This window comes from Apis laboriosa, unplaced genomic scaffold, assembly GCF_014066325.1.
Source record: "Apis laboriosa isolate Shangri-la unplaced genomic scaffold, ASM1406632v1 scaffold16_cov148, whole genome shotgun sequence".
NCBI classification, from domain to species: Eukaryota; Metazoa; Arthropoda; class Insecta; order Hymenoptera; family Apidae; genus Apis; species Apis laboriosa.
The window spans coordinates 911966-927999 of record NW_025222129.1 but is presented as its reverse complement, the minus strand read 5'-3'; the positions used below and the strand labels follow the sequence as shown (position 1 = coordinate 927999).

At 44.1% G+C, this 16034-nt stretch overlaps 2 protein-coding genes across 18 annotated transcripts in view; both read right to left on the bottom strand.

The window, feature by feature from the left end:
- Nucleotides 1-15891, bottom strand: part of LOC122711024 (protein daughterless) — an 87478-nt gene extending 71587 nt beyond the window's left edge. For 4 of the 17 annotated variants that reach the window (XM_043929386.1, XM_043929387.1, XM_043929392.1 and 1 more), the window contains exons 1-6: nt 15652-15884; nt 13284-13590; nt 2810-2859; nt 919-1237; nt 807-835; nt 572-619 (exon numbers count right to left, since the gene is read on the bottom strand). In XM_043929386.1, coding sequence (XP_043785321.1) covers nt 572-619; nt 807-835; nt 919-1237; nt 2810-2859; nt 13284-13365 — 528 coding nt within the window. In that variant the 5' untranslated portion in view covers nt 13366-13590; nt 15652-15884. Of the gene's footprint in view, nt 1-571; nt 620-806; nt 836-918; nt 1238-2809; nt 2860-13283; nt 13591-15651 lie in introns of all 17 variants that reach the window. The other 13 variants (XM_043929388.1, XM_043929396.1, XM_043929397.1 and 10 more) reach the window with 9 other exon arrangements.
- On the bottom strand, nt 14127-15690 carry LOC122711236. The gene is made up of 5 exons (XM_043929805.1): nt 15652-15690; nt 15154-15188; nt 14918-15029; nt 14449-14587; nt 14127-14239 (listed from the first exon to the last, which is right to left on the bottom strand). Exons 1-5 carry the CDS (start codon nt 15688-15690, stop codon nt 14127-14129), a joined length of 438 nt encoding a protein of 145 aa, XP_043785740.1.
- Nucleotides 15892-16034: the final 143 nt, after the last annotated feature.

The following is a 16034-nucleotide window of genomic DNA, read 5'->3' as shown; positions in this document are numbered from 1 at the left end:
CAACTCCTCGAAACGATTCCCAATTCATTAACGGAGGAGTTAGACAGCGACTAATGTTGTCGAGCGAGATAAATAATCGGTGAAAAAGCGGAGAACGGTTATTTCTGGACGGATAGTTTTAAAGGAAAAAAACGAGGGGCGTGGATGACCATCGTTTTCGGCTTAGAGTTCACGAGGAACAGACTTCGAGTTTTAACTCGAGCCGGACTCTTGGTAAAATCATTATACTCTATAACCGAGCTCGTAAAGATTACGATCACGAGCGGTCCCTGAGATCATCCACGAGCGTCCATTTCACGAGTTTCGCCTCGAGAAACTGGCAAGAGAAAGAGAGAGAAAGATAAAGAAGGAAAGAAAGAAAGAAAGAAGGAAAAAAAGAAAAGAGAGAAGCGTAATTTACGAGCTAACCTAATTCCATCGTTTTTCCGTCGGTGGCTTTTATCAATCGCGCCGCTCGACTCATATGGGTCCCGATACATTCGAAGCCATTATCGAATCTCGATGTAGGGACAGGGAAACACATTTACTATCGACTGGCATGCGTTTATCGAATCTTTTTCGAGTCACTCACCCAATGCTGCGTTGTTACGACCTCGCCATCCGTTCCGTCAAGGGCCTGCTAAATAAAAAAAAAAAAAAAAAAAAAAAACGAACAAGAGATCAATTTCTTTCCGAAACGTCGGAGAGAGAGAGAAAGAAAAAGAAAGAAAGAAAAATGCAAACGAAACGTATCTCAAAATCATCGTTTCGTTTCGTTTCGTTACGATCTACGATCTAAACGAAAAATGAAATTAAAAGATACTTACGTCCTTCTTCCTCTTCACTGTTCCCGCGCCTGAAACAATCGAACGAAAAAAAAAAACCAATATCAATTCTCGATCGAAATTCTCTCCACGGTTAACGGTCAACGGCACGTACACGAAGATGATAGATGAGAAGAAAACTGACCGGCTGTCGAATTTGGTAACCGTGCTCCATTGGTGCCGGTGGGTGCCGCGGGGTTGGCGGTAGGGGTAGGTGTCCCGACGGAAGGCGGTACCCCTCGGCCCCCAAACGGGAAGTAAGGGGAGTCCGGGGAATAAGCGGCGCCCTCGACACCTCCGCCGCCACCGCTGCTCCCGCCACCCCCGTTTCCACCACCACCTCCGCCACCGCCGCCTCCACCGCCACCTCCGCCTCCCCCTGGCCCACCGCCTGGCCCTCCCGCAGTCGGCCCGAAACTTCCTCCGCCATACGCCTGGAAAACGTGCAACATTTTCTCCTATCAAGGAGGATCAAAAGAAAAAAAAAAGAAATATTCTTTAAGATCTCCACAGATCGATCGATTCGATTTGATTCGAAAGGAGAACGCGAGGGAGGGAGGAAGGAAGGAAGGAAGGAAGGCGGTCGAAGGAAAGGCGACTCTCGATACAATCCGTATCGAAATCAATACTTCTTATCAAGCGTTGTTTAACAACTGCCTGATTAGATACTGCTCCCTGGCGCCGTGAAAAAAATCTCCGCTATCTCCTCTCGTTTCCTCGTAGAAACCTTATTCATTTTGCGCGTGCACGTTCCTTCTTCCTTTCCTTTTTTTTATTATTTTTTTTCTCCTTTTTCCTTTAAGGACGAAACAATCCCCCCTTCTTCCTCTCCGATTCTTTATATAATAACATCACCCGTTTTTTAATTGCCGATATACTCGAGGATCGTCGAGGTGAGACGATAATCAAAAGTGTCGCGATTATCCGAGTTTCGACGAATGCGGGCACAAGGCCGACTGTTATTTCGTAACTTTGTCTTCATTTCTCGATTTCTACGCGTTAACGCTTGGCCTTTAACGTCGTTTAAACCCGTTTTTCTTTTATCAAAAATATCCCGCGTGCAGATCGTTCCGGCCAATTAATTAACGATAGCCAGGGCGAGGTTGGGCGAGGAAATAGATGGCCGCAGGAGAAGAAGGAAGTACGAGGGACTTTATCCATATTTCGGGATAACTTTTCATCCGAGCTCTCGCTTAACCCTCCCCACCGTCCTTCCCCCACGATGTATATATTAATATATATATATATATATATATACACGTATAAATATATGTATACGTATATAAATACATGGCCGCGAACGAGGGAGAGCGTAAGTGATATTAAAGCCGGAGGTTGACGACGCTCAACCCTCCCGGAATTGGGTAATTCTTACTTCGAGACAAAATGAACTTTCACGATCGCTCCGCGAATTAATTCTCCCCTTTCCTTTGCAACAAACCTTTCTTTCTCAATTCTTTCGGGGAATGGAAAGGGAGAAAATGATGGATCGATGAAAGAACGGCTCGAGAAAAGGAATTTTTATATTTTTTAAATGATGCACGTGTATACACATATATATATATATATATATATATACATACCTTTGTTGTTTTAGGGATCTCTGAAGAAATTAAATCCCGGATAAGCTAAACGAGTACGCGGGAGGGGGATGCTAGCGGTGTTTCCTTAAATGGGAAGATTTAAAGGACGATGAGAACCGCTTGCCAAAAAATATTACTCGGACTAAAGTTTTGGGATTACCTAGTTTGGAGGGATAGCCTAGGGGGCGCGGCGAGAGAGAGAGAGAGAGAAGAAGAAGAAGAAGAAGAAGAAGAAGAAAAGGAGTAACTTTTTCTCGGATAAATTTGCCTCCACGACTGCAATAATTATTCCGCCCCTGTTTCTTACGTAATCCCGCTTTTATCTTAAGATTCGGGATGGTCAATTCCCGAGAAGGAGAAGAAAGGGTAGGGGAGAGAAGAAATGTAGAAACATTTCGAGTTAATCTTCGATCAAACACTCACCATTCCGTTGTCCATGGTGGGGCCATACGGCGACTGGAAGCCTAACTTTTCTGCAACAGACACAAAAAGAAAAAGAAAACTTAGAATTAGAACGCAGCATTTCGTGAGGAGAAGGAAATTTTATCCGGGCGATTTTTCAACGCCCCTTCCACCCCGAATTTTCCAAGGGAGGAGATACGTGGAACGTAACGAATAATACGGTTCAGAGGGGGGGAAAGGAAAGGAAAGGAAAGGAAAGGGAGCGAAATAAGGAGACGAGTCGATGGAAAATTAATGCCAGGCATAAATTCGCGCCGCGTCTTTATAAATCAAAACCGCGATCGCGTTAAGAATCCAACCGAGATGTACGCGTTTTCCGCGTTGCGGCTGGGACGCATGCGGAATAAACAACGAGATAAACATTACGAGGTTGCCGCAGTCGAGGCTTCATCCGTTATTAATGCTGCCCGCCACCCCGTGCACACACACACACACACACACACACGCACACGTGCACTGCGAAAGGAGAGACAGAGAAAGAGAGGGGCGAGAACGCGGATCCACGCGCTCGGTTCTTGCCAAGAATTTATGAGGATCGGCAGGATTTACCGGCCTCGAAAAACATCCCGCCGCGGAAGAATCCCGATTAATTTCGATTCGACGATACTTTATCGTTACATTACCCTATTATTACGCGTTCCTACGTGTCTAACGGAAAAAAGGGCTTGGCTTTCCACGGACGTGTATACTTTCCACCATGACCACGTTTCTCCTTATATACACGATAGATGCGTGTTCCAGGACAGGAAGACAAGGAGAAGGGGAGGCGAAGCGTTTATTAATTATTTCGAGTAATTCGGGAAGGCAGAGAGAGAGAGAAGTCGGATCCCACCCCCTCTTATCAAAGTTGTAAGAGGTTGGAAGTCCAGCTGGCCGATAACTAGCCGAGAAAAGGGTGGTAGATGTGCGGTTATAGTGTACAGATATCAGAGAGGAAGGATATATATATACATATATATATATATATATACATCTGTGCGTGCGACGACGATACGAGTGTCCAACTACGCCACTACGATCGGCCGAGGTATAACTATGAATCCTAACAGTTTCGGCTTGCTCGTGACATGTTTGCCGAAGCGTGCACTGCCGAGTCTGCAATATCATGCATCAAAGTACAAGCTAAACCGTGGTCCATCGTGTCATCCTCAGAACCGGTGCAAGCCAGCTCGACCGTTATGACGTAGCGCTGAGCACCGTGTCACGACACGACGAGTTCGTCTTCCACGCTGGCCCTCTCCTGCCGCCGTCACGTATCCATTCGACGATATCCGATGAAGAATTACCATTACCCGATCCCACCCTACTCGATACTACGATCTACCCTCATCGTTCTCCCGCGTTTACGCGGATCGCTCCTTCGAGAAGGATTCGTTCATACACGCATATATATATATATATATATANATATATATATATGTACACACGTGATGGGGATTTACGGGTCGGCGATACCATCTACACGGATTTCGGCCGGCATCAATTCGGCATTACAGCTCGCGAAACGCGCGACACAACCTCGAAAACCGCGCGCCGCGCCACGCCACCGCGCGATTTTCAACGCGCGAGACACGACCGCGATTCCGTGGTCACCCCGCGCCTATGTATCACCGCGACACCATCGAATTAGAATTACCTGAAATTATCCCCTCCTACTATCGCGGCGTTGTTATATCCCGCCGAACAACCCTTCGTGTATATCCCGATCCTCTATTTCACTTATTGATTCCCGAAATCCGTTGGTAATTCCGAAAAATTCCGGCCTGGATTACGACCAATCTTTCCACAAAATCCACCGCCAATTCGTGCGGGGAGGCACGGGAGCTCCGGGACGGGATCAATTAAATCGCGCCAACGCCGCATGAAAAAAAAAGGAGGATGGAGAGAGAGAGGGGGGGGAATATCGGCAAATATTACGCGCTGGTGGAAATATCAGAAGCTTTGACGATCTCGTGGGAGAAAAAGAAAAGCAAGACGCGCGCGTGGAAAAACAAGTACGGATGAAAAAAAGAAAAATGGCCGAGGGAGGAGCGAGTTCGAACGTTTGAACTCACGAGCGAATTGCAACGATGAACCGATTATTCGTCGCTCCTTGGCTTGATATCTATGCGTTATTAGGTTGTATAGGAAGAGAACAGGTGGTAAAAATGCGGCTTAGGCCACCAATGCCGGGAGTTAACGAGGGAGGGGAGGGGCTTAATTAACGAGAACAGCGTTACACCAATATGGTGGCCGGTTGGATTACCATAATTTTGGGGACGATCGAGGGATGGATGGACGTTAAGAGACACCGTTACACGCTTGATCGGGCGTACTTAACGGAGGAGGAGGCGGAGGATTAAATGTCCCCAGGTAAGTCGACGTTTGGATTACCCGCCAATTTTTTCGACCCGCCTCGAATTTTTGGAGAAACGATCGAGATCCTTATACTTTATACACGATAAAATTACGAAAAAATCATTGGCTCGGGCTAATGATGGATCCGTTCCCACGTACATAAACGAGGCGATGCGAATCTCGACGACGAAATTTCGTTTCGCGAGATCGAAACAAATCTATCGTCAACCCGTTCAAATATCGAACGAACATGGAAGAGAAAGAGCCGCGAAGTGGTATTTCTTAAAATCGATGGAGGAAATAAAGAAACACCTGCGCGCGCCTCGGAGAAAAAGTCTTAATTCGATCTTCCCTCTCTCTCTCTCTCTCTCTCTCGAGGCGCATTTTTCCCTTTAAAAATTTTCTAAATCTCTCAAAAATACAATTGTCCTCGTCTCGAGTTGAAGGAAGAAATGGCGATCCCGAAGGAAAGAGAGAGAGGACGGATCCCGTTACCGGATGACGAGAAATGGAGGGGGCGACAAAGAGAAATGTAAAATCTCGAGGAGACACAGAAAAAAAAATACCTGTGTCCTTTCGGCTATCGGCTATTTCCTTCTGCCGATCCTTTTTGCTCCAATATTTGCGGGACACCCGATACACGCCACACTGGCCAGACCCACGCACCCCAACGAGGTCCCCATTTCTATGGGAGAATTCGCGTGTGTATACCATGCCGGTGCACGGTGCCACGCGACCCAAAAGGGTGTTCCAGGCTCTCGCAGGTAAGCGCGAGAGAGGGAGGGAGGGAGGGAGGAAGAATGGGAATGGAAAGGGGAAGAGAGAGAGAGAGAGAGAGAGAAAAGGAGTTCGCGGAGAATGGGGAGAGGGAGGAGAAGCTTTACCACCCTAGGGGCCCTCGACCCTAATGGTGGAGGGGGTACTACGCGCACCAGAGGGAGGAAGAATAGGAGACCAGCGGAGAAAGATGAAAAAAATGTGAAAAAGAACTCCAGGTAGACACTGGTGCTCAACCAGTGAACATTTTCATTTTCGAATCGATCCTTCCTATCGATCGATCGTCGTACCGTTGTACATCACGCTAACGTATACGTTGTCCGTCGTTTCTCGAGTTGATTCGTCCAAAACGCAAAAGAAATTTGCATCCAAGATTTTTTTAATCTCGTTCGCGACAAGGTATTATATTCATATAGGCCTGGATATAACAATCGAAAGACGCGCTTATTCCTCGGCCCTCAAAAAGAGCGTCGTATCCCACGAGGAGAACGCTCGACGGAGAAGAGGAATTTTCGAAATTTTCTACGAGGCACTCGTAGAAAAATATTCCTCGTGGAAAGACACCCTCCCCTCCCCAATCATGTAGCGTTACTTCTTAGACGTCGATCGGATTCCGTTCTCCCATTCGGGGAGAGTGGAGCGAAACACCAGTATCTCGGTCGGAAACCGTTACTTACTTTCTGGAATGGAAGATAGCAGGAGCGGTGGAAAGAAAAAAAAAAAAATGGGAGACGGGCCTGGCACGTATCAACGCGAAAAGTCGGATCGACCAAGCTTGAGTATATATATATATATACACATATTCGCAAGAAGGTTGGAATCGCGAGAGAGGCGCGGAACGAAAGAAGAGAGGGAGAGAGAGAGAGAGAGAAAGGGTAAAAAAGAAAGAAAGGAGGAGAGCATCCGTTGCGGCATTTGGAAGTAAACGGAACAGCGAAGGTGTATTTTGTAGCGGAGAAGACTGGCTGCCACGCGACCATGGGCCCCGTGGTGGGGGTGCAACGGGCCCCGCGGGACCAAGAGGGCTACGGCAAAAGGGACCGAGTCGAAGCGGTGAGACGAAGCGGACAGCGAGGAGGAGAGACAGAGGGAGACAGAGGGAAGGAGGGGAATATAGCAGCGGCAGCGGCAGCTGTCGCTGTCAGTGCCCCCCTTCGTGTTACCCTAGAAGGGGCCCACCGGAGGACAGTGGCGCAGGCCACGGGGGCTCCAGTGGTTCTCAAATTTTCCTCCATTCCCTCCAGAGAGAGGTGTCGAACAACATCCCTGGAAACATCGGGGAGAGAGATCGATAGAGGAGGATCGATAGGATGGAGAGGAAAGGTTGGGAAACGTTCTCGAAATGGATTATCCGACGGGGAGTATCCTTCTGGGAGGGCTCGTTTTGCTCCGTCTTCGTTTGGAACGGGTCCAACTCGGTGTCTCCGACCAACGATAAACGCGAGCAACGTTCCCCGCGAATTTTAGGTGTAACGACACTCGAGGCATCTTTAGACGCTTTGCCGAATGCCAAAAGCCTTCCAACTTTCGCGCTCCTTCGAGCTAGAGATAAACAGAAAAACCGAGAGAGAGAGAGAGAGAGGGTGAAACCAAAAGGAGTAGTAGATGGTGGATGAGTCAACGTTTGCGAACCGGAACAAAGGGAAGCGAAGTAGCAAAACGCGATTCCGCGATCTCGACGAGAAGAGGAGAAAAAGAAAGGGAAAAAGAAAGAGCGCGCCTCGCGAAATGGAATAAAATAAAATTTCGTCGTTGAAAGAAAAAAAAAGAAAAAAGAAAAAAGAAGCAAACTCGTGTGTGTGTGCGTGCGCGCGCGCGCTCCCGTGCCGTCCATCGGCACGTGGCGTACACGTGCTCCGGTTTCGCGCTCCGTCTCTCTTCCTCTCGTTCCCGTTCGCACGGCTAGGTTAACGCGGCTTTTCATTCACGGAGGTTCACGCGAAAGCGGCGTGGCGCAAGAGGACCACCGGCAGGGCTAAGGTTCTCGAGCGAATCTCGTGGATCGCCTCGGGGTCGCGATCAACAGGTGAGAGGCTGCCGCCGCCATTTTCGCCTCTCCACGTTTCACCAGCACGCGTTCTCACGCGCGTCCACGTCTACCTTCTTCTCCTTCCTCCTCCGTTACTCTCCACGTTCGATCGGGCAAGAGTAAGGAGGTGGATTGTGAAGCGATGGACGGAGGTGTTATTTCCTCGAGAGAGAGAGAGAGAGAGAGAGAGATTGTCCCCTCCTTCCTCCAGAAGGAGATGGAAGGATGATCTGGATAGGAAATCGGTGGGCGAAGTTGTGCGAGAGAGGAATCTCCGTTTCGAGATTCCATGGAATTCCATGGGTGGAGAGGCGGGCCATTGAACGCGTTGGAAAGTAACGGCGAGGAGTCGAGGACAGTGGCACCTGCCAAAAAATCAGAGCCCCCTTTTCTGGCTGGCGCCAGAAGCCGAATGCACATTTGTTCGAACCCCGGTGTCGCGTGTATATACGCGTATATACACGTGGGCCGAACTTAACGAAATCTGGCCAGATGTCTATTCCGAACGTGATACAGGTCGGCACCGGTATACGTACCCGACACGAGCACTTGTGTACACCAGAGTCCACGGCTTTTCGCCGATTACGATTCGTTACAGGTGGGACGCGTCTCTCTTTCCCCCCTTCGAATCTCTCTAACTCTAAGTAAAGTGACTTGTCGATTTAATTTCGAAGAGCAATGAAAAAGATCGGCTTCTCTCTACGCCAATGAGACGAGAGGATAGCAGGATATGTGTATGATGTAACTCCGTATAGGTTAGTTAATTATCGGTCAAATTGTTAGACGATTCGAATATCCTCGCCAAAAATGAAAAAAAAAAAAAAAAAGAAAGGAAAAAGAAGTTTGAGAGATGTTGAATTGATCGAGCGAGAAGGGAATGACAAGTACGTAATTTTTTTTTTTTCTCTTTATCGAGCCTTTTTCGGTAACCCAATTCTCGCGATGGTTAATGGAGTTTTGCTCTTGCTCTCGTGGAGCATGGTGAATTTATCGAGACCAGTGGAGAGGGAGGGAGGCCGCGAGGAGACGCGAAATTGTCGGCCGTGGCGGGGAAAAACGGAGAGGGAGGGAGAGAGTGAGAAGGAAAATGGAAGAGAAGCGGAGAGTTTCAGGACGACGGTGTGTTTCACGGTGTGGCAAATTCATATCGACCATAACGGGAGCGCGGCGAATGGCGGCGTATGTTCGGTAACGAGGGACTTGCATTAGTCAGGAATTCGAGTCGCGGCACTCGCCCGTTTCCTCTCCTTCCCATTGCGTCTCGTAGCCCGTTCGCCGAACACGCTGATCCTAACACAAGTTTTCGATAATCCAGCACAAGTTTTCAAAGGATTTCGTAAGAAAACGAAGTGAAACGAGCGAATCCCAAGATGGATTCTTCTATCTCCTGGATCGCTTGTGCAACTCGACGATGACCTTAGACGCGGTCGAAAAGAATATAGAATGTACGCGGGTTCGAACGGGGAAAAATATAAAAGCATATTGAATTCGCGCTCGTATTCGACGAGTGGACTAACATCATCCCGTATACAAAGCATACAATTACATACGAATATATCATTAAGCATTTTATCATTAAACGAATTTTTATTCCTCTCCGAGTTGAAAGATAACGAGAATCGTAATAGCTGAGTAACAGCATCTACGCATTTCGCAGAGAGAGAGAGAGAGAGAGAGAGAGAGAGGATCCGCCTGTTTCGAGACGCAATAGAGAGAGGCGCAATCGAAAAAAATCGCGGGGAACTGAAAAGTCGTCCGGAACGATTACGAATTTTTCATCGCGAATAATAAAGTTGGAGATAACGCGGCTCGAGATCTCCGCGTGACCTATCGACACTGGCGTAGCACGAGCACGAATCGAATGGAACGGAACGGAACGGAACGGAGGGAAGCGAAGGAGGAGGGGCGGAGGACGGTGTTCCACGGAGACGAGGAAAAAACGATCGTGATGCTCAGTGGGAGGATGCTCGTTGGCGGAGAAAGGGATTCGAGTTGGGGCGTCGAGGGATGAGGGGTCGAGGCCGGGAGGGGTGGAAGCAGATGCTCATCGGGCCCCTCCTGTAAATGTAGATTATGCTCATCCTTGATTTGTGTGCGCGCGCGCCCCTACGTGAAATGCACTCGGCCTTTCCTAAGAGCTGGATCGCAGGAAACTCATCTAACCGAATCGTTGTAAAATTTTTCCCGAATTTATTTCTTCCGAAAATTGTCCAAAAATTAAAATGCGCGTATCTTCAGTGAACGCGGTTTTTCGCGTGATTCGTTCGAAATTGTTTAAACCGAACGCGTGCTACTTAGAACGAATATTAGACGAAATTCCAGGTGTTGGAGTCACATTTCGAAGTTACATTTTCGTTACTACAGTTGCGAAACCATTCGTTTGGTATATATCTTACATTGAAGATTTTACGCGAGCTATTGCGATACCAAAGTCGTGTGCGAGGCGCGTGTGCGACCAATAAGCAAGGCGAGAGAAAAGGAGAAAGAGTGAAAGAGAGAGCAAAGGAGAAGGAGGTAGGAAGACGGGAATGAAATAGTGGGAGTGAGAAAGAGAGGAAAAGAGAAAGAGAGAGAGAGAGCAAGAGGCAGGTGCATCACGGTGACACTCCCTCGATAATTCACCTGAGAGAGAAAGAAATAGATACAGAGGGAAAGAGATTGCGCGAGAGAGAGAGAGAGAGAGAGAGAGAGAAGCAAGAAGTAAGAAGGGAAAAAGAGAGAAATTGAAGGGACCGAGAGATGGAAAAAGAAAGAAAGAAAGAGAGCTAAGTCACGAGTGTTGTGTCTGGAGCTCGTTTATGGTTGTTCGCTCAAACTCTCGCTCCGGGGAACGAGAGAGTTTCAGAAATGGCGCTCTTGAGTCAGATCGAATCAGCTGCGTTTCCCTGCGAGAAGGTTGATACTTGTAATACCTGAGAGTCGTACGGATTCATCGCAATCGTACAAGTCTGAAACGAGATCACTCGATGAACGATTCGATTTTCGAATCAAAAAATTAGACGAATGTTTACTCATCGAGGAAATCGAACGTTTATATCTTCTTCTTTTTTTCTTTTTCTTTTTTTCTTTCTCGCGTTTCGTCGATCGACAAAGAATAATCGATACGAAGTATTCACTCTTGAATAAACGCGTCGTAGACGGTAAACGTTTTATCGTATCCACGGTTTCCCGAAACAAACTCCGCTTCAGGTAAATTTACTCGTGAGTCACTGTCTGATAATTTTAGATCGAATCGACCATTAAAATTTACGCTTCTGTTTCCGCCGCATTACGTGCAATTTTGAACCGTTTTCCCGTCTTGACGTCGCGCGAAAAACTTTGGAACACAACAACTCGTTCCATTAACGGATAAGCGTCGAAACGTCGACGTATAAACGTTTCTTCCAAATGGAAGGAAATATCCGTGGAATGTACGCCGAGGTTTTCGCGTATTTTTAGATACCCTTGCACTTGAACGATGCGCCCTGACCCTTCGGATATTGAACAATGAACGAGGACGCGGTACTCGTGCTCCGAATCAAATTGCTCGATTCGAAGAAACGCCAGTCATCCTCTGTGTGTCGACTCGTATACAATGTTTCCGCTCAAAGTGGCGATCGTTGAAATTAACAGGGGCGAAACGAGCGAAGAATTAACTGGATTGTTGGCAATTGGCGGCCGCCTCGACAGAACAATTGACGCTTAACGAACTTGACACCGCGTGCGCTTAAACATCGGAATATAAATGAGTAAGACGACGATCGATCCCAAACAATCGACTCGATATTTTCGAAATTGCTCGGACCGCACTTCAAACATCGTGTCAAACTCGATACGCCGCCCGACCAACGAATCGTATATCTAATCTCCGATTAAACATGAGCTCGTTGCGTGTGTCGACATATCAATCTAACGCGACTCGTCTAATGAGAAAGAAAAAAACGTTTAATTCGGTTGGTCGAGTTTGTTATACTACTTTGATGACACGAAACATTTCCTATCGACTAGGGAGAACATTTCGTCGAGGCAACCATGCACCTCCAGCGTTTTCCAAACAGCATCCGCAAGCTAAGCAAACATCCGAGACACGGTCGACCAACTATCCCGAGGGACAAGCAAACAGTTGACTTTACAATTCCCTTTGACCAACAATTTTCGAATGATTTCGCTCGCATCAAGATTAAACGACACTGTTATCCTTATTAAACTTATCTCTAATAAATCAAAGCTCAACAATGCCAAAATCTCGATGTTAGATAATATTGTTTTTTTTCGAAAACAGATAAGAATATTCGATCACGAGCGTACTCGTAAAAAAACGAACACGTGCTGAAATTGACGTTGCAATTGTCGAGATAAAAATGAGAACCCCTTTAACCACAATTCGTGCAACGGTCACGACGCAACAGCTCTGCGAAAGAAACTGTTTCTTTCTCAGGCAGGTGTATGAAAAAAGAAAAATAAAAAAAAAAAAACGTACTAGTCGCTATCCACGACAGACTTTCCAAAGCTGTTTGCCGAAGAAAAGATTTCGATTTATAGTTTCTTACATTACATCCGAACGATTAACCTCTAACGATTTCAACGGCGTCGTGAGGACACGTGGTACATGATTGAGGGCTTGCCCAATCATAGATCAACTTTTGAAAATGAAATAGAATGATAAATATCATTATATGAAATAAATAATAATCATCCAATGATCTTAAAATCACTCATCACAGATGTATCGCAAACATCTCACGACAATATTCGTATCGACTGAACGTTGTTGCACATGACAGCGGATGAAAGAGCGACTGAGATAGTCTCTGATGTCTAGGTTATGTCGACGATATTCCTCGACTCCTAGTCATTTGAATAGCATTTTTTTTTTTTTTTTTGTGTACGAGTATAAATGAACGAAAAAACGATAATAACGATGCAAATGAAGAAACACAATGAAGAACAGATCTCTTTCAGAGGGTTAGTTCACTACGACGGGGCAGCACTGTCCAAAGCACTGACAAGCAAACCAAAACACAGAACGGAGCGAGTCAGCCGAGAGAATCGTCCGGCACGGATCCTTGACGTAATCGGGGCTTCAATCGACCAAAACACAACACTCAAATTTACCTAATCCTTCGAGGACTAACTCGTTGACACAAGAAAACCACTAAAGCGACGCTTGTTGGATTTAATACATAGTGCTTTCGCAGAAGACACTAGACACAAGAGACTCCGCCGCTCTATTTTCACACGGCACACGCACAGCACAAGATTTTCGCGATTTTGACTCGAAAGAGTATTTGTTTCGTAACTGACGACACTCACCGGGATGCTTATTGGCGATCTTATTGAAGCAGTTTTGAAAGACCTCGTAGAGATGCATCGGCTCGTCGTCGCTGGCCGCCATGTTTTCACGAGACGAGAAAACGAGTGGATGTCCGTGGTCGAGGCGAGTGGGCACGGTTTCGCGGTGTGGCCGCGCGTGGAGCCACCCTCCTCCAGAAACGGTCACGCACACTACTGAACCACACCACCTCACCGATGCGGCTCTTATAGTCCATCAGTGGCGCCACTCTTCCTTACGTTGTCGCTACGCGGCTACTTTGAATATCATATTTTCCTCATTCGATACCTTCGCAAAAATGTGTTTATCGTTAGATCAAATGGATGAGTAAAATAATATTATTATTTTATTAATAATTAGTAATTCAATAATTAGTTCTTTTCATCAGTTATAAGAACAAGTGATTTACTTGTAATAAAAAATAAATATTTTCAATTATAAATTTAAAGATTATAATCCATAAAAACCTAAGGAATTCGGGCATTTTGTTACAGTGAAGATTTTTATTCATATGTTGCGAGTACATAATAGATTTGACGTATGAAACGTATAACTAAATTTATTATTATATTGTTATTGTTATTATTCTATATTTCTTTATATTTTCACGTTTCGATATAATGTTATTTGCATGTTTATATACATAAATTTATTTCTATTTTGCATTGTTAATCGATATTGAAAATCCTGATATATACAATAAATAAAATAAATTTTAATGTCATGATTATAGATGCGCGTACTTTTTACGACCTACGAGAGATACGATAATGAAATCGCGTAATTTTCGACGTATCGAATTTTAGAAACGTCATGTTGTATTTTTAAACTCCAGCAAAATCGGAATTTTGTGGAATCGGATGAGATATGTCCTCGTAATCCTGTCGACCAAAGCCTAGAATAGAAAAACGTTCATGAACGTCTGTTCCCACCCCCACTAAAAATTATAAATCATATGTACAAAAGACGATAAAACAACATAAAACATTTCAAGATGGTTGTACATAAAATTCGTGCATTACAAACGATCTATCCTCCTCATGACAAGCATTATGATGAAAAATAAATATTCCTATATCAATAATTTAAAACAATTACTATGCAATCTAATATGCATACAAATGAAAAATGATTTCATGCACCTACTTAAAGCATAATTTTGAAGAAGCAATGCAGGCCTATAAAACATCTGTATCCAATGTATTACTGACCCATTGCAGGATTTGTAGTGAACATTGTGGCTAAACATCCACCTCTTGCTTGGCCTATTCGTAGAAGATATATGCTTGTGATGATGCGAGCAATCATGTTTAAGATCATAATCGCTGCACTAAACTTCTCAGATGCATCTACAAGTTTGTGCGATCAGATAGATACATCTTCTGCATAGGAAGGTTAATCGACAATATAATTTGGAAAATTTTAGGTTAGTTTTCAATTCAATAGTAGATAGCACTAACTTACACGTTGTTGGAAAATAGACTGCTAATGTTACTACATCAAAAAATATGGAAAGTACATTTATAAAAAGTGCCTAAAATATATAATTCTATTACAAACATAACAATTAAATTAAAATTATATATAGAACATATTTCAATAACCGAATGCTTACAAATTGTAGAGGTTCATCTGATTCAATATTGTGAATAGCCCACAATAAGCAGACGAAGAAAAGGAAATTGTAAAACATTACAGATTTTGGACACCAATGTCCCTGAATGCCCCTAAAAATTTATTGTTTAACTATATAGTACAAATATGACATTCTATACAAGAGTGATTCACAATATGTCTATACTTCTAAAATTATGCAGACTAATATACAATAAACAAAAAATTTATTCTTACCATGTTACTAGGACTAAATGAATTGCAAATATCACCTGAAAAAATCCGACAAGATCATAAAAAATGATCTTAAAATGCAAAGTAAGTGGATATTTAAGTAATGATGTTTTGAAAATATATTTGCAATATTGCAAAAATTGTCTTGATACGAGAAATTTGTCAAATAAATTATTCTTTCATTGCCGTGCCCTTGTATAATTATATTTTATTCATTGGGAAACATGCATAGTCGAATGAACTACGCAAAAGTCTTCTTGAAATATAATTATTATTTTAGAGAATTATCTGATATCTGTTCTCATAATTGAACATTGAGATATTTGATGGAAATATTCACCATGGAATCGCGAGAGCCAAAAGCGATAAGCAAAAGGAAGATATAACAAATATATGACGTGCAACGAATTATATTTTAAATAAAAAAAAAAAAAGCAAATAATTCTAGAATAGAATATTCTAAGAAAATGAGCAAAGTAACGAAGGTCCAATGAAATTTACCTTTAAGGGATAATGGGATATACTAGACATATCCGGCATTTTTTAACTTTCGAAATTTTTTTCGAACTTGACCTGAAACTATTTCGACTTCTTTGCTTTTACGATAATTATTGTTAATTTATTTGTTAATCACGCCTAATGGTTCACAAATGTATCAAAATATATTTTTTAAACTTTTTCTTTCGTTCAAACGTTTCATCAATACAACACAAAACGAATACTGCGTATAATACGTCTACAGTGACGTCTATGAAAAGTATATGATTCAGCGCCATCTATGAAGCAAGAGACGAACAAATTATTCGAATTTATTAAGAATTTAACCTTTTTATTTTATATTTCGATATATTTATAATCGAATTGAAAAAAAATAAAAAATTTAA

Excerpts from the sequence above, each read along its gene's own strand:
- LOC122711236 (XM_043929805.1), bottom strand. The coding sequence starts at position 15,690 with ATGCCGGATATGTCTAGTATATCCCATTATCCCTTAAAG. Across the intron at positions 14,588-14,917 it reads CAGATGAACCTCTACAATTT|CATATATCTTCTACGAATAG; the intron begins GTAAGCATTCGG and ends CATCATCACAAG. Across the intron at positions 14,240-14,448 it reads TCTTCAAAATTATGCTTTAA|TGGGGGTGGGAACAGACGTT; the intron begins GTAGGTGCATGA and ends TATAATTTTTAG.